Below are 24,982 nucleotides of genomic sequence, written 5' to 3'. Positions count from 1 at the left end.
GGGCAGGAAGGGAGGAACACGCGGATGACCTGCTGGGACCCAGAGGAAGGGGAGGGACAGGCTCACACTTCTGAAGGAGGCGGGTGGAAGCAGGGCGGGGGCCTGGGGTGTGAGCGCCCTGTGAGGGGAGGCTCCCTCAGATCTGTCTTTCTACCCGCGGGGTGCATTGTGGGTCGGAGTCCGAGGGCTCGTGCTCCCAAAGCTTTCAGCATCGGTCACCCTTGTAGACACTTGACATCTGTAAACCAGTGCTGTCAAAGGGTTAGGTTTCCCTCCCCATCCTACGTGTGAGGAAACCGAGGCACAGAGAGCCTCCCTGACTGGAGAGACCAGGAGCCAAAGCCGTGGGCCCTTTGTGCTCAGCAAGTGCAAACTTTCAATGTGATCGCCTGTAAACCTCCCCCAGGAAAGTGGCGGCCTCTGGCCGTGCCTGGCCGGCACACGCATTTTATACTGTTCGACCTAGAATCCTCTTCCTCCTTGGGACCCACCTTTCTCTGGCCAAACAAACCGGGACATTGGATCAAACTGTGTTTATTGAACGTAAAGTCATCCCAGCCCCACGAGGAAGAAAATTCCAAGGAAAAAGGGGGAATAATACACGTTAAATACCCACCTGCGCGTTCGCACGCACGCACGCACACACACGAGCACACGCACACGTCCAAGCTCCAACAGTGACGTGTCAAACACAGGCCCCCCCAGCCCGAGTGACGCCGTCAGAGGTGGTGCGGGGGGCGGGGGGGGCTCCAGGATGGGTTCTAGTAGCAGCAGCCTGTCCCCCTGCCCCCTGCCCTGCCCCGGGGAGCCGAGGTGCCTAGGAGGTGGGCGGCAACTCCTCCCCGCTCTGGCGCAGCCGCTTCTTGGCCCGGATCTCATTCATGGCCTCTTCGATGGAGCGCGTGTCCCTCTTGTTGGCTACAGGCACTGCAGGGTGGGAGAGGAGTGTGGGGAGGGCCCAGGAGCCCTGCTTCACAGCCTCCCCTGACCTCCCACAGACCTGTCCCGGCCACCCGCCCCCACGGGGCCTCACCACAGCCGTAGGTCTTGTTGGCCTGCAGCATGTGGGCCGCGTCCTTGGCAGCCCCCTTGCCGATGAGGTGGCTGTACTTGTCCTTGTAGTCGCTGGCGGGGCTCACTACCACGGGGCCCTGCTGGGCTGCCTCCTCCTCCTGCCGCTGGGCCAGCTCCTAGGGGTGCAAAGACGAGGCACCAGCGCTCGGGGGCCTATCCCCAACCCCTCCCGGGGCCAGGCTGCCGGGCGGAGCTCACCTTCAACTTGCGTTTCTCCTCGGCCTTCTGGGGGTCCCACTCCTCACCACGACGGTAGGAGTCTAGCTCTTCGTCGGAGGGCGCAAACTCCTGTGGATAAAGGAACCACGGGGTCAGGCTCCACACCCACGCTGCATCCGGCCTCTCCCTCTGGGGGGCACAGGCTGGAAAGGAAAGAGAAGGGCGGGCGCTTGGGCCTTTCACCTTTTTGAAGATCATGACATAGCGACACTCATCATCTTCCCCGAAGGAGAAGGACGTCAGGCCAGCCACTTCCACCACATCGTGTCTGGGAAAGGAGGCCAGAAGGGAGAGTCTGGAGGGCTGCCGGGGCCCAGCACCCACTTCTCAGGGGTCCCGTGGGCCTGTTCACGCCTCCCGTAGCCCAGAGACACTCACAGGATGCTCCTCTCTATCTTGTTCATCGGCTGGAACTTTTTCTTGACCTGGCCGCTGTCTTGGATGAAATCTGACACCTCTTTCTCCATCTTGGGAGACAGAAGAAGAGGACGTGATCCATGGCTCCACCCCAGGACCCCTTTCCTGACCTGCGCCAGCGGGCCTCGCCCCCTACGCCTTCCCCAGCCTCCATGCCACTGGCCTCCAGGCTTCTCACTGCACACACCTGGGAAAACCTGAGACCTCAATCTTCCAACCCTAACTTCTAGAAGTCCTCCCCGAGGCTGCCTCTGCTGGCCCAGCGGCTCACCCTTTTACGGAACTCCGCTTTCTGCTGTCTATCTTGCTCCTGCAGTTTCTTCAGCCGGGCAGCCTGCTCTGGGGGAGAGAAACAGCAGCATGAGCCCGGGGCTGCAGCGAGGGGCGGCGGCGTCTGCGAGGCCTCACAGGAGGTCTGGCATGCCCTGGGAGAGCCCGGCAAGTGTTTCTTCCTCAGACGTCCGTGCACTCACTCTGCCTGGCACAGACACTGGGACAAAGCCTGCCCTTCAAGAGCGCACGCTTTAGTGGGAGTGACAAGGAGGAGAACCATGCTTGACCCCATTTCCCAGCCCCAGTGGGAAACCCGGTTCATAAGCATTTATTTCATGCCCACGACGCATGGAGACCTGAGACCGCTGGGGCGCTGAGAACAGAAGCAGCACTGCCTTCCAGGAGCTTCCCATGACACTGTCTCCCCAGGAAAGGAGAAATTATTGAACTTTCTATATTCTGTAACACCCCCGATTCTCACTTGCACTTGACAGGAGGGCACCTCAATGGTTGGTCTGACACCCGGCTTCTTTGGGGCTGCAGATGTCCAAGGCGAGCTGCGAGGGTGCTCCACCAGCTTGGGTCTTGGCGCCCCCCTCCCCTCTGTCCTGCCACTTAAAATCCCCTGGGCTTCCGGCCCACCCGGCCCACCCGCTGCCCCGGACCACTTCCCGTTTGCCTAACCACTCCGTGCCTATGCACCTGTGGTTCCTCCTCATGCAGACCAAGAGTCCGAGCTGTCACTGCCTCCCCCAGGGCCCGAGCACGCTGGGGTCACAGACGTGCTCTAGCGTATGCCCAGAAGCGACAGTGCAACGCCTCATCTGCCTGCCTGATGGACTGGGAGCCGCTGCAGGCAGGGACCCTGTTCAGGCCCCGCCAGTCCCTCTGGGTTGATGTGGCCAGGCGGCCTGGGGGCTCCCCTCTGTCTCATCTCAGAGCCGTATCCCCAGGGCCCCTATGTTGACCAGTTAGACCACTGACTGCTCTAACTGGCCTGCGGGTCTCCCCATGCGTCTGGGAAGGTGGCCTCCGACTAAGGTTAAGAACGTGAGCCAGAAACACCGCAGTTCGCCAGTCCTGGCCGGTTGACGACCCCACCGCTTCGGAACCCTGGGACCTCAGGCAAGCGACTGGACTCTGCACCTTGGCTTCCGGGTCCGGCTGCGGCCCAAAGCGCCCACGTGCTGCCCGCCTGGAGGCCTCGAACACGTTTCTCTGCCCAAAGGGGCGGGCGGCTCCCGCCCGGCTGAAGGTCCCGTCGGCCCCCGGACTACGCCTTTTGGGGGATGTCAAACTCGGGTGTGACCGCTCCGTGCGCGGTCCGGACTGCGCGCTCCCGGACGCAGGACGCGGGTCCCAGCCCGCCGGGGCCCCTAGCGCGGCCGCCCCGGTGCGCCCCGGCCCGCTCCGGGCCGCTCGGGGAACCTGGCGGGGAGGCGGCGGCCACTCGGACGGCCATGGCGCCCTCGTGTCTCCAGCGGGCAGAGGGACCCTGCAGCACCGGGGACCCGGCGACCGCCCAAGAGGGAAGGGCGGCGAGGCCGCGGGAGGGGCCGGGGAGAGCGGTAGGAGGGGCGCAGCCCGGCAGGCCCGGCCACCAATCGGAGGCGCCGAGGGCGGGGTGTGCCCGAGGAAGGTCGGGCCAGACATCGTAGGCGGACCCCGAAAGGGAGGGAGCCAATAGGGGCGAAGAGGCTGCGGAAGAGCGTGCTGCGGAGCCTATCGCAAGGCGGCTGGGGTGTGGCCCGCAGACACGCCCCCCCAGCCCGCAGGCGGGCCTAGGAGCGGGTGGGAGGGGGCTGGAGGCAGCAAGCCAATCAGACCCGGACAGCGGCGGACGGGCGGGCCCGACGGCGAATTAAAGACAAGGACCGCGGAAGGCCAGTAGGAAAGAAAGCGGGAGGCTGGCGCTGGGGTCCGGGCAGCCAATCACCGGCCGCTGAGGGCAGCGGGCGGGCCGGCAGCCCTTTTAGGGACTCCGGGGGTCTCCGTAGGGGCCTGTGAGGGGGTCTTTCAAGGTTGAGGAGGCGGCAGCGTCCGAAGGGGCGAGAGTGTGGCCCTGAGAACTGGGCGAGGAGAGGCGGCTGTGGATTTGGGGTCCTCACCTCGGGCCTTGCGCCGAGACTCCTGGTCCCCGACGCTGGGCGGCTTCTCCATGGAGCTCAGGATGGAGCCCAGCAGGTCCGCCATCTTGGGAGTGACTGCGGAGGGGCGGCGCGTCTTAAAGGGAAGGGCGAGGCGCCTTTAAGGCCGGAAACACGTCGGAGGCCGCACGCTCCGCGCCCGCGCCCCTCCCCGCCCGCCGCCGGCCCCGCCCCCCGGCGCGTGCAGACAGAGGCGGGAGGCTGGCTGGTGCAGCGGAGTTTAATGGCAGCGCGTGGACACCGAGCCCATGCACACGTAGACGTGCTCGTGGAGCCGGCCGGGCCCCGCCGCGCCGTGCTCGCTCGCGCGGCGCCTTAAATAGACTCTTCACTCTCCTCTGTATGTTACAGTATGTACAGGCCCCTTCCCCGGGCGCGCGGGGCACCGAACGACCCCGCCGCACGCCCCCCGCGGCCCGGGCCCCGCGGCCGCCGAGGGAGGGGACGCGCCGACGCGCGGGGTCGGGGTGGGGGGGCGCGTGGCGGGGGAGGGGCCGAGGCGGGCACATTTAGAGACGCGTCCAACGAATAAATAAGGCAAGTCGGGAAGGGCCGAGGCGGGCGCAGGCGGCTGGGGAGCGCGGAGAAGGGGCAGGCGGGGCTCCGGACGTCACGGCGGGAGATGCAGGGAGGCGGGGGCGCGGGTCTGCGGGGCGGGGGACGCGGAAGCGGGGTCGCGACCCATGGGGGAGACCTAGGGACGGGGACAGCTGCCGACAGGGGCTCCCCTCCCCCGGAGAGGCCTCTCCCTGTTGAGACTGCCAGAAGCGGCCCCCAGAGCGCTGGGGAAGGCGGGGCGCAGTCAGGTTGCCAGTCCGGGCTGGGGGATCCCTTCCAGCTCCTGGTTCTGCTTCAGTTCCCTCATCCTGCAGAGACAAGGGGAAGGAGTCAAGAGACCAGCGGTGGGTGGGGAGGCCCGCGGGGAGGCTGGCGCCGGCGCGTGCAGGTACCCCGGGGACCGCTCCAGAGAAGGGAGCACCTGTGTCGGCAGCGCCGCAGGAATCTCATGATCTTCCGGGCTGCCTGGTCCTGCTTCTTGGTGAGGAAGGAGCCTCTGGTGGCAGAAGAAAGGATGAGGCGCTGTGGCACACCAGCACCCTCGCCCTCAGCCCCCTGACCCACGAGGGAGACGCAGGGGTCGGATGCTGGGCTGGGAGTGGGCACAGGGTGGTGGACCTGGGCATGCAGGGCTGCGGGCAGCCGTACTTGCTACGGGCGGGCAGGCTGCCTGTGGGCCGGTGGGGAGGCCCGGGCCGCCTGCGGTAGGAGCGGTAGTGCTGCTGGATGAGCACAGCCGCCCTGCGGCTCTGCTGGAAGCGCTTCTGTTCGTAGTAGCTTCGAAACTTGCTCTGGATCAGGATGGCCGCCTGGGTCATCTTCTTATAGAGCGCAAACTGCAGACACGGAGGGGCAGGGACTGAACTGCAGGAACAGAGGCCCGAACCCCTGCGGGTCACCCCCAGGTTCAGCTGGTGTAAGCCTCTAGTCCACACGCTCGTGGGAATCTGAATCATCACGGACAACCTCACACCCAGACCTCCGGCCTAATACCTTAAGCGCAATCCAGGTCAGCTTGTGGAGAGAGAAGGGGAGTTAGGGCTTTGGCAGGGCTGCATGGTGGGGGTGAAGGATGGGGGTGCATGTGCACCGGGTGCCTGTGGGCCGCCCTCTGGAGACCCAGCTCTCACCTGCTTGTACTTCCGGTAGCAGCGCTGGATCACAGCCGCCGCCACCTCCTGCTGCTCCTTCAGCCTCCGGCCCTGGGGGGAGACAAGGGAGTCAGCACCAAGGCCCCCAGTGCTCACCTGACCTGTCCTGCCACTGGCCAGGAGCCCAGTCTCCCCCGGACTTGGACTGCTGTCATGCACACCCTGGGACCCCCCGGCCCACTGACCTTGTACTTTCGGAAGGCCGTCTGGATGACGCGTGCGGCCTCGTACAGTTCCCGCTGCTCGTGATCCGACAGCGTCAGCAGAGCGAAATCACTCTCCATCTTGCCGCTGGCTGAGGCAGACAGGAACTCTGCCCAGGAAGGGGCTGGAGGGACAGCCGGGCGCCCACGCTCAAAGGGCAATTCGCTGTAGGAGAACAGGGAGAGGGAGGTTACGAGGAGGGAACCATTGTGAAGGCAGAGCTTGGGCGACGGCATGGAGAGGGACCTGTTCCATCTCTTCTCAAAGGCCCTGGTGCCTGAGCTGCAGTGGAGCTCTGGCTCGGGAAAGGCTCCTTCCCTGCTCCCATCCGCCCAGGACACGTCTAGATGCTGCTCTCTCCTGAGCTGCTCACCTGGGGGGGCCTGAGCTGGGGAAATGGTCCACGTTCTCCAGGTAGCTGGCCAGCCAGGACATAGTCTCGCTGAGCCCCAGGGCCCCTGTCCGCTCCCTCGTGGATGCTCCAGCCTCAGGTAGCCCCACGAAGTCCTCTCGCTTAATCCGCTCTGGCGTGGCTTCGATGATCTGCTTGGCCAGCGAGATCATGTCTACCTGCATGAGGGAGAAGCTGCTGAGTCCCCAGCCGCCCCCACTGCCAGGTGCTCCCGCCCAGCCACAGCTGTAGCCAACGTCCACCTCCTGTCACTCCTGTCGCCACCAGAGCCTGAGGCCTCGCAGGTGGCTGTCCTGGCTCCCCACTTCACAGATTTTTGCATTTATACTCCCTGGGCTCCTGTGTGGGTGCATGGCGGCCCTCTGTGTGGAGACGTTGTAGCAAACAGGACAGGAAGGCCCTGCTCCAGACGGGGATGCAGGAACTGAGCAGACAGAGCCCCTGGCCTTCCAGGCTGACTACCCACTGCCCCCCACTCCTGGGCAGCCCCCCCCCTCACACCCTCCCCATGGGCTTGGCCAGGCCCACAACCGCAGGCCCCGGAGGCCGCCTCCATGGCCCCGTGCACTGCTCTGGCCACATGCAGCACGGTTCTCTGCCATTCCTGAAGCTGTTGGGGACTTTGGCAGCTTCTCTGGGGAAGGCACATCCTAGCTTTGAGCAGCCCAGGTGCTGCCAGCCCCCAGGGTCCTTGCCATCAACCCGTGCTGCCCTCCCTGCTCCTCTTTCCGTCGTGCTGCCCAGCATCCCCGAGGACCCCGTGTCTTCGCAGATCAGCAGGGGCTGCTCCCCAGGATTTTTAAAACTCTGATGCCTCATGACTTTGGAGTCACAAGCTCTGAGCGGTGCTAAGCAAAGGGTTCCTGTGCCTGTCCCCAAAACAAGGGCAGCCGACACCTTCTTCCCAGCTGAAGCCAGACACTGCTTCTGCTCTGCGGGATGCTCAGTGTCTGTGCCCCACCCCCCCACCCCGCACCCCTCACAGCTCCATCCATCCGGGGACGGCGGCGTACCGGGATCACGTCCACGGCCGGTGGGCCATCTGCTTCCTCAGGGGCAGCCCCACCTTCTGGGGCTGCTGGAAGAGGAGGTGGGGAGGGGGCTGGCCCGTGGGCGTTGGTGGTTTCACAGTCCATGAGGAACAGGGGGACCTCGGGGCCACCGGCGGAAAGCTGGCCAGGGACAGTCTCGGAGGCTGGCAGAGGACTACCATCTGGGGCGCTGGAGTAGGCAGACGTGACGGAGAAGGTGCCCTCTGACAGCTCCGAGGGCGAGGAGATGCTGCTCAGCCCTGTGAGGGGAGGGGGAAGCCAGGGTAGGGGGCGCCCGACTGTCCTCCCACCTGCAGCCTCCTCTTAGAGAGACCAGCAACGAGCCTCACCAGTGTCAGGACTGGAGGAGGGTGGCGACAGGGCAAGCGGGGGCTCGGCTGAAGCTTCCTGTCTCTGCAGTTCCTCCAGGCAGCGGGCAAGGCGCACGTGACCCCGGGAGTGCGCCACGGACAGGGGCAGCCGGCCCAGGGAGTCGGGAATGCTCAGCGCCTGCCGGTTCCAGCGGAAGAGGAGCACCGCGGCTTCCAGGTGGCCCAGGGCACAGGCCCACATCTACAAGGGGGTGGGGAGCAGGAAGTTGAGGCCTGGGGCCTCCCTGGCTGGGTCTCCCCTGTGAGACCTGTCCCCAGGCAGCGGCCCGCACGTGCTCACCAGCGGGGTGCAGGAGAAGTGGTCCACATTGAGCGGGTCAGCCTCTTGCTCCAAGTCCAAACTCCCCGTCCCCACGCTCCTGGAGAATTTGGGACAGGGACACCAGAGCCCGGTCAGGGTAAGGGCAGGTGCCACGGGAGCATGCTGTCCAGAAGCACCAAGATGGGTAGGGGGTGCTTGCAGAGACACAGGGCAGGAGGAGCCCCAACATTCAGAGTCCCAAGTAGGGGGATGGGGCCGCAGTGTTGAAATTCCCGGAGTATGAGCCCTCTCCTGGCCCTTTTAACCACAGCGACCGCAGCTCCCTCCTGGCAGGGCTCCAGGTGGTCTGGGCCCTCCCCGGTCCCCGGCTCTGGTCGCCTCCCTGTGGCCCTGCTCACCGCCACTGGCTCAGTGTCTCGATGAGTCGTGCGTAGCCCTGGGCAGCGGCCAGGTGCAGGAGACTCATGCCACGGAAGGGGCTCCCGTGGGCCAGGCGCTCAGGGCCCCTCTGGGTGGAGCGAGGGATCATGCTCTCTACCAGGACCACCACTCGAGCCTCGAAGCCTGGCCCCTGGCCTTCATCCTGTGGAGAAGAGCCCCTTAGGCAGAGACCTGAGCATCCAGCCTCTGGCTCGGCATGGCCTGGGCCGCCCCCACCTGTCCTCTCCCCTCCCCGTCCAGGCTTCCGCCACCCAGGCCTCCCACTCCAGCTCCTGACGTTCCCCACGCCACAGCTCGCTTTCTTCAGCAGCTGTGGCAGCCGGACCTCACACAGCCATGCCCGTGTGTGCCCTTCACACTGGCTGTGGTCAGTGCTGTGCCTGCAGACGGCCCGGCCACGTCTTCAGAGACCCGGGCCCACAGGCTCTTTGTCCCCTCCCCCACCCCCACCTTCACCCCCACCCGCTTCGGATCAGAAATAGTCTGTCGTCTGTGGCCTGTCATGCCAAGAGGGCGCCCAGAATAGCCGCTCCTGCCACGGGGTGACGTCAGGGAGGAGGAGACTGGGGACAGGAGGGACAAGCGAGTCCCACAGCAGAGCCATTTGCTCCAGGGAGACCCTCCTCGGCTTCCCACCCAGACCTCCCTCCCCATGGAGGTACCTGGATTGGAGGCGTGTCAGGACCGCGGCAGGGAGCCTGTCCGGCTGCTGCAATGTCCGCCATCCGCTTCTCCATCTGCTCCAGCCGCTCCAGAATGGACATTCGGAACTGGTTGTCTGAGGGGAAGCAGTACGGGAGGCTGAGCGGCGGGCAGGCGCAGGGGACACCCGTGCCACCACGGCTAGACCCGAGAGGTGAAGACGAGGCACCACGGTCTTTACTCTTCCCCAGAACAACAGCCCCTGGGCCCCTCGCCCTGCATACAGCCCAGCCAGGATGCAGGCCTGAAACGAGGACCTATAGCGCTACCCACCGACCGGGCACCAGAATCTGGAACCAAAACCCCGTTCCTCCAAACACAGACGGGGCAGGGGTCCCAACGTGCGGCCCCGAGCTGCCCCAGGTCGCTCACGCGTGCACATGCTCACACACCCAGCCCTCCAGGTGAGCCCTCCGTCAGCTCTCCCTGCCCCAGTGTGATCTCTGTCCCCGACGCTGCGCTGAAGGACTCTGGGGCCCCTCCTGTCTGTCTTCTACTGCCCAAGTGAGCTTGGGGCTTGTGATTTAAGAAGCACCACCCCCTCCTCCTGGCCCCCCGCAGCTGTCCATAGAGAGCATGGCAGGGCTTGGAGGTGACAAAGATGGATCACCATGTCCATTCCTCCTCTTCCTCCCCCACCCTGGGCACAAGAGCACGTGTGCGCGCACACACACGCACACCCCAAGCCATATCTGTTCCTGAGATCACGTGAGGAGAAGGAGGGGAGGCGGGAGGGAATGGGAGCCACAGGACAACAGGCACCCAACGGGTTGGAGGTTGGAGATGTCCTGCTTAAGAGGCAGGACAGAAAAGGCTCAGGGCCTGGAGCTGATGGCCAGGAGGAGTGTGGACGGTGAGGTAAAGGGCAGAAGGGACAGAAGAGGAGGGAGATGTGGCAAAGGAGCACTGGGAAGGAGTGGGGCAGGTGAGGGCACAGGTGCGGGGCATAGAGAAGCCCAGGGAGAGAGAAGACCCCCCAGGGGGAGACAGGGTGGTGGGGCAGGGCTTTGGCAGGGGCCCCCCAAGGCTGAGACAGCAGGGGGCAAGGGCTCCTGAGGCAAAGCAGTCCTGCGATGGAGGGGGGCGGCAGGGGCAGCAGCGCAACTGAGAGAAACCCAGAGAAGGGGGACCCCCAGCTGGCTGCGGGGGCCGCGGGAGGGAGAACCAGGACAGGAACACGTGGGTCTCCGTGTAAGTACGTGTGTGCGCACATGCGTGTTTCTACAGGAAAGCGTGTTAAAGCATATTAAAGGTGAACGTCACAGAGCAGTGATGTGGTCAGTCTTCTACTTTGTGCCTGTTACCCCAGATTTCTTGTTACCCCACATTTCTTATTGCAAACACCTACCTCAAAGGCAGAGGCAGAAACAGAAAGGAAGTTGAAATCATGTGCCTCAGTACACATGCAAGCTTGTGCACTCGGACCCCCACGCACACTGTTCCAGACCCCATCCCCCCTCCCACCTCCGGGCCTGGCCTGGCTCTGTCCCATTTTTGGGGCAGAGAGGACAGGCCAAGAGCTGGGACAGAGATGGCTCCAGGATTCCCAGGGGAGGGGATGGGAGGGACAGTGGCTGCCCCTTTAGAAGCATAAAGCAGGAGCTGGGAAAAGGCCACTGGAGTCCTGGGGTGTTTAGGAGTGTGCCCCACTCCAATGCTGGGCCCCACACGGGGTACTTACCATCCAATGACAACCAGTCAAGCTGAGTACTAGGCAGTGACAGGAACCGGCGGGCTCGATACTCAAAGAGCACAGAGGCGGAAAGGGGCCCCTCCCGGCCTGCCACCTGCAGAGACACCAGCCCCACCTCATGGGCTGGGGGGGACAGGGTCAGGGACACAGTCTCTCTCCCTGGCTCCTTCTCTGGCCCCGCAAGAGAGCCGCACACGACTGTTTCACAGTCGGCTGTGCTGCACCCTTGCTAGAGGCAGAGACGCCCCTGGCTGACGTGTCCTTGGTGCCACCTGGGGCCGGATCCCCATCACTCAAGAACTTAACACCTGCTGCGGGCTGGGCCCGGGGTGCCTGGGAGGCTGAGGGTCCACAGATGCCCCTGCTTAGGAAGCAGCCGGATCCCCCAAGGTCTGGGGCAGGGTCATGAGCCTGTTACCAAGATCGGGGAGAGAGAAGCAGCCACTCACCAGCAGGGTCCAGTGAGAACTGTGTCTGGGCTCTTCTTGTCTATGGCCTTGACGAAAGCACTAGTCCCCAGACTGTAGGCTGAGAGAAGTCCCAGCACCCAGCCTCCCTGGTCTCCCTTTGCCTTTCATGCACCGCTGGACCAGGCTGTCACAATAGGGCATGCTCATAGACCGCCAATCTGTCCCATCACTCTGGTGGTCCCTGTGGTCCCAGAGCAGCACTGACTGCTGGGTGCAGGTAAGGAGCAAAACTGGGGGCAGAAGGGCAGAGGCGAGCCTTGGCAATGATCTCTAGACCATGCTGTCCAACAGAGCTTGCCTCCACGACGGGAACGTTCTGGATTGGTACTGTCCAGCAAGGCAGCATGAAGCCACGTGTGGCTACTGAACCTTCAGTATGTGTTTCCTGGGGGCGCCTAGGGGGCTCAGTGGGTTGAAGCCTCTGCCTTTGGCTTAGGTCATGATCCCAGGGTCCTGGGATCAAGCCCCGCATCGAGCTCTCTGCTCAGCAGGGAGCCTGCTTCCTCCTCTCTCTCTGCCTGCTTGTGATCTCTCTCTGTCAAATAAATAAAATCTTTTAAAAAAATCTTACAAAAAAATATGAGTTTGCTGTGTTGGAGGAGCTGAATCTCACGTTTTCATTTTTTCTACTGAATTTCCATGGGCCCACGTGGCTAACCCTACCATACTGGACAGTCCAGGTCTAGGAGACAATGTCCTTTAGTCCAAGACTGATCGAGGGAGACCAATGTGTCTTCCTTCTCATGCTCCGAGACCTCCCTGCACTAGAACTAGAAACCGACTCCAAGCAACCAGAGGGCCTGGAGCGACAGTGGAGGCCCACCCGCTCAAATGCCTGATCTCCCAGGAGGGAGGCCACAGACTGGAGAAAGGAGATTTCTCCAAGACTGCCAGTCTGCTCAGGACTAGACTGCTTACGCCAGAGCCTAGACTTCTGACACACAGCCGATTCCTGTGCCTGTGTGGGGGCATGAGGCTCCCAGGCCCACGAGTCAGCCCCTACCCGGGGCACTCCCACCCCCGTACCAGGACAGTAGCAGCGTAAGACCCCGGGCTGAACAAGCGAGGCCGGCACAGCGATGTGATCGAAGACACAGGAGTAGTGCTCGGCAGCCTCTGTCCAGGGGCCTGTGATGAGCACCTTGACACCACCCTGCAGAGACAAAGCCAAGTCCTGTGACTGGAGCCCCGCTGGGCGTTCATTCACTCGTTCATTTATCCTGACTTCAAACCCCCAGGGAGCACCTGTGGTGCGGCAGGCCCTGTGCTAGATTCTGGGGTACAGGAATGGGGCAGGACCCCGAAGGGTTAGGTCAGCTAGCCTGGCCCCTCCTCCCAGCACTCCTGCTAGGAATAGGGAACTCACTGCTTCCCCCAAAGCTACCAGCTGATTGGCAGACAGTGGTCATGGGCCAAAGCCCTTGCCTTGGGCTCCCACTGTCCTCCCACCGAGGCGCCTCCTCTTGCTCTCTGGGGCAGCAGAGAGCAGAACTTCACTGCAGGGGACAGACCTTCGGCTTCCCCAAGTCCATATCAAGGGCTCTTGGGGGACTCACAGCCATACCCAGCATGTGGGGGGTGGGCACGGGGAGTCGGGGAGAGGCTCCCTGGAGAGACAAGGGAAGCAACTACGCTCTGCTCTGTCTATAGAGACAGGTGGGCTGAGAGCAAAGCCGCCATGCAGATAGGGAAACGCAGGTGGCAGCGCTGGTGAGCGGGATGGAGGATGGGCTGGGGCCCAAGGCTCACCTCCGGGTAGGACCACTCTGGGGAGAAGTCCGTGATGGTGCTAAGAGCAGGAGAGAGCTGGGCGGCTGGGGCAGGGGCGCCTGAAGCCTCGTCACTGATGAGCTCCCCCATGAGGTCTGGGAATGATGCAAGACTGAAGGGCTCCAGTTCGCTGGCCCCAGCAGCTCCTCCAAACAAGGCCTCCCCTCTACCTCCCCTGCCTGCCGGCTCCAGGGGAGCGGGTGAAGGCGGGGGTGAAGGAGGGGGTGAAGGTGCGGGTGGGGTGGCCCCCTGGGCCTTGAGCTCCTCCCCACTGCCATCATCTTGAATGAAAAAGTGGTTTCCTCTTCTCCCACCTGCTCCTGGCGGAGGAGGGGGACCCCGAGCAGCTGCCTGGGGCTCCAGGGCAGCAGCGGGCTCTAGGGCAGGGCAGGGGGTGTGGGCGGCCTCTGCTTCTGGGAAGTCTGGGTTTACCCCCTGCCCCCCTCCGTATGTCTGGCCCCTCTGGGGGCTGTTGAGAAAACGATCCGGGTCAAAGGCAGGGCTGGGAGGAGCCGGTGGGGCAGAGGCCTCTGAGCCTACAACCACAGCCAAGCTCATGGGAGGCCTAGGATCCGCCTGGGGAGCCAAGTGCCTGGCGGGCGTCAAGCCCCCGGTCCGCTGCTCCAGTCCCGTCAGGAGGAGGATGGCTGTGCCTCCTCTTGATGAACCCCCTCGAGAGGTGGGAGGGCTAGGTCTGATCTCTAGGGGTTCTGCAAAGCCAGAGGAAGAGGAGGAGGAGGAGGAAGAAGAGGAAGGGGAAGTATGTGCCTTGGGGAGCTCCGGAGGAAGAGGGGCTATCAGCGGAGGGGGCTCAGGGGGATGGGGGACTGAGGTCAGGGTTAACGCTCGGGGCTCCACTTTCGGAGAAATGATGCGGTGTTTCGTGCTGCTGCATTTGTGGGTCAGGCTTCCGGAACCTGCAGTGAAAGGGGCGGGAGGACCATGGTTCTCCACCGCCTGGACCACCCCTTCCCAGCAACCTCCATTCAGCCTCCAGGCACTGGGTCCTGCATGGGAGGTGTACTACCTCCTGTGGCCACTGGGAGGCAGGAGCGGTTGTGTCGTGTGCCCCCTGCCCCCACGCAGTTAAACAGGAGGCAGGGGCTCTGGGGGGAGAAGTTAGAGAAGCAGGTAAAGGCCTGAGAGACACAAGCACAGGGCAAAGGAAGTACCAGGGAGAAATTAAGCTAAGTCTGGGCGTCAACACTCAAACTGTTGTAGCGGGGAGCTGCGAAGGACAGCAGGCAGATGGCGTCCAGGTTAGGCCTGTGTGCCCAGACTGGAAGGCCTCTGTGCACCCGCCCCTCTGTCTCCGATATGCAAAAGACACGCAAACCGGCATGCAAATCCTGGCAGGACTGAGGTGCCGGAAGCGCCATGCAGCCAGGCAGGAGCACAGTCCCAGGGTCAGGGGTCACTCACCGAGGCCCCCGCTGCACAGGCAGGCGTGGGTTCGCGGCGCAGGCTTGGTGGGGTGCGTGTCCAGGATCTGCTGCACCAGCTGCTCCACAGAGAACTCCTCTGTCCCGTTCCCACAGCTCCACTTGATGCCATGAACTGGAAGACCGTTGTGGGGGGCGGGGGGCGTGCTGGGGGACCTGAGCACCAGGGACTTCCGGCCAGCAGCCTCACAGCTCACCAACGTCCTCCAGCCCTTCTCCGTGACTGCAAGACCTCAGGACACGCCAGAAATCCTCACTCCCTCCGGGTAGCACCCCCAGCTCGAGGGAGCCGCTCACCCCACACTGCTAGGTACAGAGCCCTTCTGCCCCCAAGGGCCAGCCCACGCCCCCCTGGGAGCCCCTTACACATGGGCTTCAGCTGCCCCAGCAGCTCCTCCCGGGACCACTTCAGCCACTCGCGCCGGTCGCTGCTGATGGAACAGAAGATGGGGCTGCAGCCCTTCCCACAGTCCTCCAGGGCCGGGACGTTCAGGTAGTGCACAAGCACGATGTCAGGGTTCTGGAGAACAGGGGCACACACAGGGCACGGTGGGGTCCCCGCTCTCTTCCCAGGCAGTTCCCCCCACCCTCAGGCCCTCCATCCTCCAGTACTCCCCTCCATTTCCCAAGCTCCTCCTCCCACTCAGAACCCAGTGGCCCTCAGTCCATCTCCCAGCCCCCAGCCCCCCTCACCTGCAGCAGCCAGTAGCAGCGCCGATGGAATGTGGGGACGATGGAAGAGTGAACGTAGCAGCCATAGAGACACTGCCAGGAGACAGGCTGGGGTGGGGGGAGGGCCCGTCTGCTCCCCGACTCTTCCTCTGTTCCGTCCCTTTGCAGGAAGCCCCATCTTTCCACCAGCACCTTTTCCACCCTTGCCACCCCCACCTGCACGCCACACACAAAACCTCAGTGGCTTGACACTGCTAGGAATTCTGAATTCCTTAGCCTGAGTCCAAGCTTCTCCCAGACCAGGGGCAAAGCCAGCACCCGCTCCCACCATTTACCCTTATTCCCAGCACTCAGCTGGGGTGAGAGGAAGGAAGAGTGGGGCCGGGGCCTTACAAGGCGGGCCGACAGGACAGGTGGGAGGGACTGTTGCGAGGTCAGAGAGCAGGGCGAGGACACACTGGAGCAGTGATTTGGTGGGGGAAAACCCTGTGCTCCGAGGTTCAGCACTTGAACCCCTGAGGGAAACAGGCCTGGACGGCCCCCGGGGGTGCCCAAGTCCCAGAGAGCTGGCTGGTCCGAAGAGGTGGCGCATGGCTGAGGCACCCCCGGGGCTGAACCATGGGAGTGAGAAGGGAGGAGTGGCCCGGAGGGTGGGAGGAGGTGGGCCAGAGCCCCGCTGAGGACGGAGGAGAGCAGCCCGGCCACCGCTGCACGCCCACCTCACCTCCATGCCCTGGACCTTCAGCTTCATGTGGTCCTCGCGCGTGGTCTTCCCGTCCCTCCGCTTCTTCCACAGGTAGCCGTCCTTCCGGTACTTCACCTTCTTGCGATTGTACAGGATGATGGAGCCATTCCGAGGCCTGGCAAGGGGAGGGCTGGCCTGAGTTCCGTGGTGGGAATCCCGGGCCGGCCACTGCCTGCCTTCACAGACCCGCTCACCTTGTCTTTGGGGCACAGGACAGCCACTCGTCATGCTTCTCAAAGGTGATCAAGTAGGATGCGATCTCCTGTAGGACGAGGGGCGCTCAGCTGGGGGTCCCCGCGTAGAGGCTGGGGCAGGCCCCCCCCCAACTCCTCTGAGCTCCAGGGGCCTGTGGAGGCTCCCAGCGAGGACTGCCGCCCTCCTGGGTCCCAGGCTCCATTTCAAACACAAGTCTAATCTCTCCTTCCCTACCTCTCAACCACAGCCGTCCAAACCCTCCATCCTCCACGCATTTGATTTTGCTTTCCAAATCCCATTTTGTCCCACTTCTTGGTTCAGAAAACCTCAGTGGCTTGACACTGCTAGGAATTCTGAATTCCTCAGCCTGAGTCCAAGCTTCTCCCAGACCAGGGGCAAAGCCAGCACCCGCTCCCACCATTTACCCTTATTCTGCAGATTCTTCTCTGATCATGCCCTGAGCCGCGAGCTCCTGAGTGTTCGTGTCCCCCAGACCTGATTGCACTGCACTCATTTTTCTGAGCCTGGACACCCTAGTGATCCCACAGACCACATCCCTTCCCGGATCTCCACCGAGCCCTGCTCCCTGCCCTGGCCTTTCCTGCATCTGCAACAATCACACCCACATGTGCCCTCTTGCTGACGGTTTTCATCTAACAAAATACTCCAGCCGATGATAAGCGCCTAGGACACACGAAGCATCGTGTGTGTGTGTGTGTGTGTGTGTGTGTGTGTGTCGGGAGCGCACAGAAGGTGTGTAGCACGAAGACCGTGCCTCCAGAAGGAGCCAGCATCAGCAGTGGTCAAAAGCAGAGGCTGCAGACTTCACTGAACCCCACGAGGGAGACCGTTTCCTCCTGCCAGCACAGGGGGAGCAACAACGTCTGCTCCACAGGGTTGCTGAAGGACTTAGATCGGGGACTTAGCACAGCACTCAGCTTGGGAGAAGTATTCTGTTGCTGCTTGCTATCACTTTGACCCAGGCAAATGTGCTGGTGAGTGCCTCCAAGATGAGGTCCCTACACCCCTTCCGTGACTCCCAAGGAGCTTAGGGCAGCGCTCTGCATTTAGGAAGACCCCCATTCACCCTCCTCCATGTTGCCAGGCCCTATGCCCCAAGGCTCCCTGGAAAACCTCATTTGTATTCCAGCGAAGCCGCTCTGGAGGCAGCAGTGGACAGCGAGGAAGACACTCCAGCAGCTTCTTGGGGAGAAAGATCTTCAGGCGGTGGCTGTTCTCTAGAAACAACCAGAAGGGAGGGCGCATTGTGTTGCCTCTGACACCCTTGGCAGCCCAGGGCAAAGGGCTGAATCCAAAGCACAGGGTGGGGCGGGGGTGCGGGGGGAGGACCTGGAACCAGGACAAGGAGAGCAGAGACCCAAGAATTTGACGGTCACCATAGCCAGAAGAAAGAAGGGCTGAGAACCTGGGCTGTGAACTCACCGGCAACCTCGGTGGTGTCCTTGGTATTCATGGTGAGGGTTCCAGGGGGCAAGGTCACCCCCGGCCTGAGGGGCCGGGGGGAGGGGGAGTCTGTGCTGGGAAGGGAGAGAACAAGGTCATGGCAGAAGCCCCCCCCCCCACCCAGGATAAGAAGATTGAACTGGAAAAGCGGGGAAAAACTGGGTTGTGATGTCCGAGAAAGATGAGGAGGCAGGGGGAAGGGGTCAGACTGAGATGTGAGTAGAGCTGGGCATGGACGAGAGGGAGAACGGAGACCCGGGTGCCAGGAGCCAGCAGGAGTGGGGAGACACCAGGGACACCACCAACAGTCATCAGGAAGAGACCGGTGGGGTGGGGGAGGGGGGAGGGGGGCAGAGCTGGCGCTTCCCAGGTCCTACACCAGGGACTCTCGGAGACCCAGGGGCTACGGTGGGGTTCGGGCCGGGGGGCTGGCACTCGGGCACCTGATCCTTGGAGATTGGGTCAGCAAAGGGGAGCCTGGATGCTGAGGGAAGGGCAGGAGATCTAAGTCTGCTGGAGGGCCGGGCCTTACAAGACACACCCTGGGTTCCTCCCCAATTTGATATTTGCCGAAGGGCGGGCAGATCTGACGACTGGTCGCAACCTCCTCCCTGTCGTCCAGGTTGGTTACGGCCTGGCCGAAGCCGGGCCGGGTACCCAGGTCCCGGCTTCCCACCCACAGGACAACCCAGGCTCCACCGGAGGCTCACGGCCCTCCGCACCCCTCCCCCACCAGCGCTCTGCCCAAACGCCTCCGCTTCACCGGCCTCCGGGCCCAGCGTACCCCATCCACACTCCGGCTCCAGCCCGAGCCCCCACCCTCCCGCGGGAGCAGATGGGAGCTGGAGGATGCTCTCCGCGCGGGCTCCGGGAGCCCGGCTCCGCCAGGTGTCCGCGGTGGGGGGGAGGCGGCCCGTCCGCGCGAGCTGCGTGCAGGGCAGCCGGGTCGGGGTCAGGACTCCGCCCCAGGGCGCAGGTGCGCAGTCCCGGCCCGGCAGGCTGCCAGGCTGCGGAGCGGCCCGGGTGGGGGTCCTCGGAGAAGCCCCGACGTGCGAGGGTCCGCCGCCCGCCCGCACGCAGCGGCGCTCCAGAGACGCCGCGGGATAGAGCCCGCGGGCGCGCGGCGGCGAGGGCCGGGCCGGGGCGCGGGGTCCCCGGGCGGTGCGGGCGCCGCAGGTCCGCCGCGGGGCCCTGCGCGTTGCGGCGCCCCCTGCCGCGGGGGAGGAGGACGGGAGCCGGCGTGAGGGCGAGTCCGGAGGAGGGGCGGGGGTCGCCGCGCCGCGCGCCCGCGGCCGGGCCCGGAGCGGCGCCCCCTGGCGCGGGGGCGGAGAGGCCCCAGAGGCCCCGGCTCTTACCTCCCGGGGTCCCGCGGGTGACGGCGGCAGCGGCCATTCTACCCCACACCGACCCCCCCCCCCGCGCCTGCTGACAGCAGCGTCCGACGTCACTGCGCACGGGGCGGGGCCTCCCCGTTAAGGGGATTGCGGGGGGGGTGGGTGCAGCCAGGCAGCCCGGGGCGGTGGCCGCGTTGGGGGGCGGGGCGGCGCGCCGGGGGCAGGCTTCCGGGGTGTCGGGAACCCCGGGGCTCGGCGGGATCCAGCCCGACTTCACTTTAGCTGCGTCCTGGAGGAGCGGACGGCGGCCTCCCTCCCCGCGAGCCTCTCCATCACTGCTCCGCCGGCAGAGAGACACTCCCGGCTCGACTCGCTGGCTTTTTAATGCCAGAACAGAGGAGGGGGCACAGGGCCCGGGATTCAGCCTGGGGGCTAGGGGCGGGCAGCCGGCCCGGGAAGCCCCGCGAGGAGCGGGTTGACCAGGGAGGACGAAGGGGCTAGGGGTGGGGGCAGCTGGGAGACGTTAAGGAAGGGGAAGAGCCTGGCTGTCACAAGTCGGGAGGTCCAGGGCCGCCAGCCAGCCTGGGGCCCGCGGGGCGGCGGCAGCGGGGGGCAGCGGGGGGCAGCGGGGGCACGGCGTCCATCCTCACTCCTCAGACCGCACCTCCATCCCCCAGGGCTTGCAGAAGAGCGTCCTGCTAGCCCCGACAGCGCTGTAGGAGGCCAGGGAGCCCAGCCGCCTGGGGAGGCAAGACCCGCCTTGGTCGAGGGGGCTCCAGGGAGACCAGAGCAGCTGTAGGGTTGAGAACGCGAAAGGCTGTCTCTCTGGGCTTCCTAGCCCCCAAGCCCAGGCACCCCCACCCCTCTGCGCTTTGTTCCTCTCCAGGCCAGCCACCTAGCCTGGGGATCCTGGCTCCCCCTGTCCCTCCACGCAAGACCAGACAGCCCCCCACACCCTCCTCCACCCCACCAGGTCCCTCGGCCAGACCTGGGTCCCGCTACTGGTGAGAAGGTGGCCGTCTTCCTGTGGATAGGCAGCCCTCTCCTCTTCCAGACCCCGGTATTGGGTGGCACTGGGGACTCCACCGAGGTCATGGGCAAGAGCCAGGGGCTCAGATGCAGTCCCAGAGGTGCCCCACTGGGCATTTTTCCGTCTGTGGGGACGTGAGGCTTAGGAATGAGGTGCCTGGAGGCCACGCTTCTTGTATCTCTACTCTTCAGCCCTCTGCCCTAGAATAATTCCTGCTGGGACCCAGGGATGTTACCACTGGACTTCCCCCCCTCCACCCCCAGCTTCCTGCTCCCCTCAGATGGGAGCATCCTGCGTCCAGGGACTCACAGGTGACCTGCGGCTGCCCAGTACCCTCCAGTTACGTGGATGGCTTTCCTGTCTTTGGTGACCCATTTCTACTCCTTGGGGCTCCTGTGGCTTATCCTCCTCCCCCAGGTCCCTCCCTGTCTCCATACAGCTTCCAATTCCTTAAGGCTCTCAGCTCCTTCCTTAATTCAAACCCTCCTGCCCCCAAGCCCTACTGGGCTCCCAGAGCCCCAGATGTCTCTCTCCTTACTCATTGATGAGTCTCTGTCGTCTCCTTAGATCCTCCAGGTGATAAGCGACTGCCCTCACCCGGGCTGGGATGCCCCCAGGTCCCTGCTGCATTCCTGCCAAAGGGGGCCTCCTTCTCTTTCTTCTGCAAAGCAGCTCCGGTGGTGGGAGCCCCCCAGGGGGGTACAGGCTAGGCTGGGAGCATCCAGTGGCTCTCTGTGTTCAAGAATAGGGAGAAAGGGGCTAGAGGGCAGAACTGGGCCTCTCAAGGGAGGGCTTGGACTGAAACAGGGAGTCGGGGTCTTGAAGCCCAGACTGTGGAAACGGGGACTAATGCAAAGAAAGGAGGGCATGGTCCGTGCACTGGTTGGGGGACAGCAGAGAGAAGAGGTGGTAAGGTCAGCTGAGGATAGAATGGCAGTGGGTACAATTTTAATCAAGGATTGTTTAAGGGCACAACGTTTGTCATACCTGCAGGGGTGGGGTGTACTGTTCTTCCATCCAGGTGGGGCTGAAAACCACAAAAGGGGAGCTATGTGCAGAGGACATCCCCATCTGTATTGTTTCTCTGACCACTCTCCCAACCACGTGTCCACCTGGCAGTAGGAGCTACGGTGGCCATCGGCCACCGTCCCCAGACAAGGGCTTATTGTTGTAAGGCTTAATGCAAAACTCTACAGCCTTACTTCCTCCTTTTCTGTGTCTGCCCACCTGGGCTTTTGGCTAAGGTTCTCCCAGAAGAGGTCTCCGTATCGCTGGGGCATCAGTCCGGGGCTCTGGGAAGGCAAGCCGGGGGGTGCCGATCGGCAGACAACCCTGGAACACCTGAAAGGAGGACAAGGGAGGCTCAGGGCTGGCTCAGCTCACCCCTCACAGCGTCCACTCACTCCGGGCATTCAGGGGTCCCGCCTTTCCATGGGCCCCGCTGGCCACATGCTCTCCTAGCCACTGCAGCAGAGGAGGTGGTAAGATCTGATTTGCGAGACGAGACTAGCAGTCTTGGAGCCTGGATCTCGCCCGATCTCAAACATCTAAGCACCCCAACCAGAGAACCCCACGTTTCGCTTAAGAGGAAGGCCCCATCCGCTCAGCTGACGTGATGGGGCAGATTCCTTCCAGTAGAACCCTTGTTCACTTTGCTTTGTGTCCCCTAACTCACAGAAACTGCTATCCTTCTGGGTAGCAAGGGGTGTGAGAACAGGGCTCAGCACTTCCAAAGTCCCCAGACTGGATGCCAGCTGGTCTCCTGCTCCCCAGGGGAGTGTCCTAGGGCTTGGCCTGGACCCTCTGTCTTCTCATCTGCATCTCTCCTTATGGGACCTCACCCAGGCCCATGACTTTACGTACTACCAATGTGCTAACAAAACCCCAAATCCGTGTCCTCCCCTGGACTCCAGGCTTGCACGCACATCTCCCCCCAGCCTGCCCCACCTCCTGGGAAGGCACCCCAGATGGCCAGATGCTGGAGCCCACAAACCAGGTTTGTCTCACTTTCCCTCAGCTCCCATATTCAGTTCATCAGCAAGTTGTGTCAGTTACATCTAAAATACACCCAGATTTTAATTAAAAATAAAAAAAATTTAGGGCGCCTGGGTGCCTTGGTAAGTGAAGCCTCTGCCTTCAGCCTGGGTCATGATCCCAGGGTCCCAGGATCAAGTCCCACACTGGGCTCCTTGTTCAGCAGGCAGCCTGCTTTTCTCCTTCTCCCTCCACCTGCCACTCCCCCTGCTTGTGCTCTCTGTCAAATAAATAAATAAAATCTTCAATAAAATAAAATAATTAAGGGGCGCCTGGGTGGCTCAGCGGGTTAAAGCCTCTGTCTTTGGCTCAGGTCATGATCCCAGGGTCTTGGGATCGAGCCCCACGTCAGGCTCTCTGCTCAGTGGAGAGACTGCTTCCCACCCCCCCTCTGCCTGCTTGTGATCTTTATCTGTCAAATAAATAAATTTAAAAAATAAAATAATTAAAAAGTAAAGTTTCATTTAAATAGAAAAAAGGAGGGGGAGGTCGGCTGGCTCAGTAGGTACAGCATGTGATGTGTGATGTCAGGGTTGTGAGTTCAAGCCCCGTTTTGGGCATGGAGCTTACTCAAAGTAAAAAATAAATGAATAAATAAAATTTTTAAAAAGTTTCACTTAAGTTTCAAAAAGATGAAATATACAATAAAGTAAAATAAAATACATCCGATTTGAGCGCTCCTCACCCATTCTGCTTCCTCCACCGCTGTTCCGGCTCATCTGCCCCAGCCCGGACTATTAAGGCAAGGGGCTCCCCCTGCTGCTGTCCTCACCCCGCAATCATGTCTGCTGCCGGAGCAGTGTGAGTAACCCTTTAACCATGGTCGTTTGAAATGATGAACGGGTGGAGATTTACTTCAAAATAAGCTGAGCGGGAGGCGGCTAGATGGTGGCACAGATGAGTGGATCGTGCCTGGAACCGTGAGGTGGGAAGCTATCAGTACGCGGACGCTAGCTCCAGGACGAGTGTTTCTCTACTTTGCTTTTTGACATTTTTCACAACAAAGAAATCGGGGAGGAAGGAGAAAGCTCTGCTCGTGTCATCTCTGTGCTGAGAACCTTCCACTGACTTCCACTGTCCTTAGGATGAAACCCGAACCTTTCCCGGTGGCCTGGGAGGTCCTGCAGACGCTGGCCCCCAATGCCGACGCTGCTCTCTACTCTTCCCTGGGTCACCCAGTTTCAGTCTCGCCGGCGGGCTTCCCGGTCCTACAAGATCCCGCGCCTCTCTCTTTCCTGGGGGTCCCCCCACTCCTCCTTCTTCTCCCCTCGCCCCCCGCCTGGGCTCTTGTCGGACCGGCTGATTCTCATCTTCAGATCCAAGCTCAGACTCGGGTCCCCAGAGCCGCCTTCCACAGCCGCCCGGTCCAAGTGTTTGCAGAGCGCCCCGGTTGCCAGCACAGGTCACTACTTCGTCTCTCCTGACACTCTAAGGGAGGTCACACTCGTGTTGGGACGTGCCGTCTTCTCCCCTCGAAGGCCAGCTCCGTCCGTCCGTCCCTCGTCCTTCTAACCCTGGGGCCGCGCTTGACGTCGCGGCCGGGACACCGCCGTTCTGGAGGGGACCCGTCGGCGGGACAGCCGAGCGCGTCGTGCGCCTGCGGAGACCAGGCTTTGAGCCCCGAGTCCCTCGTCGGGCACTGCCGTCGGGGGAAAACTGGGCGCCTACCTTCCCTTCGTCCCCTCCCCACGCGGTGGGGACGACTCACTTGGCAAAGGGGATGCGCTTGTGTCCATCGTCCCGCACGGCCGGACGCGTGGCCGGGTCGGGTCTCCTTGCCGGTGCGGGCAGCATCGCGGGAAAGGAGTCGTCGCGCACGGCCCGGAGGGCTGGAGGAAGCCGTGAAGCCGTCGAGGGCGGGTGGAGGGTCTGCGGCAGGAGGAGAGGGGGAGGGTCCTCGGGGCGTCTGGGGCGCCGCGCGATCGGGGGCAGAGCGTGCACGTGGCGCGGAGAGCGCTGAAGGGGTCAGACGCCCAGAGATGGCCGGGACACGGGTGCTCCGGGGCGAGCGAGGTCCGGGGACGGCGGACGGACGGACGGAAGGAGCCGGGAGTCGGCGTGGAACCGGCCGTGCGGCCGCCAGGAGACCAAGGGCGGCCGGCCCGTCAGGTGCGAGGCTCGCGCCGCGGGGGACCGGGCACAGCGGGCGCAGGCGGGGCAGGGGCCCCGCGCACCCGGAAGGGCGGGCAGGGGGGCGGCGCGCAGGAAGAGCAAAGCACTGCGCGGCGGAGGGGTCCGAGTGGGCGTCCGCGCCTCAGCTGGAAGCTGAGCTTAGGGGTCTCAGTGGGCGCCGCCCCTCTCCGGGGCGCGTGCAGCCGAAGGGAGGGGGACAACACCCCGCAGAGGGCCTGAGCGACCAGGGCGGGCCGGGAGGCGGGGTGGGGAAGGGATGCGCGGCGGTGAGCGGAGGCCCGGCCTGTGGTGAGGGGTCCCGGGCCCGAGACGGCACCCAGGCTGAGGCGGCGGCCGGCCTACCGGGCAGGGGACCGGGCAGCGGACCGGCCGGCGCCGCCGCCCGCTCTCGGTCCCGGCACCTGAGGCGGCGGCGCGTCGAGTTCTAGAACGCCGGCGGGCGCTGAGGAGAGACGCGCGGCCTGGAGCCCGGGGGCGGAGCCGGCGCGCCGCGCACGCGGGGGCGGGGCCTGGGTGGGGGCTCCCCTGGGCGGGGCGCGACGGGCGGCTCCGCCCCTGGGCGCGCCTCCGACGGCGGCGACGTGCGCGGGTCCGGGGCCTGGGTCCCCTCCAGGGCCCGCCCCCTGCCCCCCCGGCCCCCCACCTCCCCCCACCCCGGCCCGGTTTTTCGCGCGCCGTAACCCTCCCGCCAGCCAGCGTCCAGCGCGCCTTTCTGCG

General features: G+C 63.6%; 3 protein-coding genes across 27 annotated transcripts; all 3 read right to left on the bottom strand.

Annotated features, from left to right (window-relative positions):
* Positions 1-518: 518 nt before the first annotated feature.
* On the bottom strand, positions 519-4,200 carry SPAG7 (sperm associated antigen 7). The gene is made up of 7 exons (XM_082707574.1): positions 4,092-4,200; positions 1,982-2,049; positions 1,672-1,760; positions 1,477-1,561; positions 1,273-1,362; positions 1,034-1,190; positions 519-927 (listed from the first exon to the last, which is right to left on the bottom strand). The coding sequence occupies exons 1-7, from the start codon at positions 4,174-4,176 to the stop codon at positions 818-820; spliced, it is 684 nt and encodes a 227-aa protein (XP_082563700.1). The 5' UTR covers positions 4,177-4,200; the 3' UTR covers positions 519-817.
* On the bottom strand, positions 4,092-19,185 carry CAMTA2 (calmodulin binding transcription activator 2). Of its 13 annotated transcripts, none has more exons than XR_014304945.1 (23): positions 19,090-19,185; positions 17,714-17,808; positions 17,405-17,508; positions 16,270-16,337; positions 16,055-16,190; positions 15,352-15,423; positions 15,025-15,178; positions 14,639-14,773; positions 13,196-14,133; positions 12,473-12,599; positions 10,965-11,099; positions 9,244-9,359; positions 8,539-8,723; positions 8,159-8,237; positions 7,837-8,059; positions 7,469-7,746; positions 6,417-6,613; positions 6,025-6,208; positions 5,819-5,890; positions 5,337-5,524; positions 5,110-5,184; positions 4,825-4,996; positions 4,092-4,206 (listed from the first exon to the last, which is right to left on the bottom strand). XR_014304945.1 is itself a non-coding variant. In XM_082707557.1 (23 exons), the coding sequence occupies exons 2-23, from the start codon at positions 17,742-17,744 to the stop codon at positions 4,933-4,935; spliced, it is 3,612 nt and encodes a 1,203-aa protein (XP_082563683.1). In that variant the 5' UTR covers positions 17,745-17,808; positions 19,090-19,185; the 3' UTR covers positions 4,758-4,932. The 13 variants fall into 13 exon arrangements, 12 of the variants coding, with proteins under 12 accessions (XP_082563674.1, XP_082563676.1, XP_082563681.1 ...); XM_082707557.1 differs by lacking the exon at positions 4,092-4,206 and adding an exon at positions 5,682-5,702 and having other exon boundaries at positions 4,758-4,996; positions 5,307-5,524; XM_082707556.1 differs by lacking the exon at positions 4,092-4,206 and adding an exon at positions 5,682-5,702 and having other exon boundaries at positions 4,758-4,996; positions 5,307-5,524; positions 15,352-15,438; positions 19,090-19,182.
* Positions 19,186-19,433: 248 nt separating this feature from the next.
* On the bottom strand, positions 19,434-24,768 carry INCA1 (inhibitor of CDK, cyclin A1 interacting protein 1). 13 transcript variants are annotated; one of them, XM_082707562.1, is made up of 6 exons: positions 22,905-24,768; positions 21,326-21,439; positions 21,086-21,125; positions 20,637-20,830; positions 20,057-20,222; positions 19,434-19,861 (listed from the first exon to the last, which is right to left on the bottom strand). In XM_082707562.1, the coding sequence occupies exons 1-6, from the start codon at positions 22,913-22,915 to the stop codon at positions 19,715-19,717; spliced, it is 672 nt and encodes a 223-aa protein (XP_082563688.1). In that variant the 5' UTR covers positions 22,916-24,768; the 3' UTR covers positions 19,434-19,714. The 13 variants fall into 13 exon arrangements, with proteins under 13 accessions (XP_082563688.1, XP_082563694.1, XP_082563696.1 ...); XM_082707568.1 differs by having other exon boundaries at positions 23,841-24,763; XM_082707570.1 differs by lacking the exon at positions 20,057-20,222 and having other exon boundaries at positions 23,405-23,729; positions 23,841-24,710.
* Between the last annotated feature and the right edge of the window lie 214 nt (positions 24,769-24,982).

The sequence above is a fragment of the Mustela nivalis genome, assembly GCF_964662115.1.
Source record: "Mustela nivalis genome assembly, chromosome: 17".
NCBI lineage: Eukaryota > Metazoa > Chordata > Mammalia > Carnivora > Mustelidae > Mustela > Mustela nivalis.
This window is presented reverse-complemented; position numbering and strand designations above follow the sequence as displayed.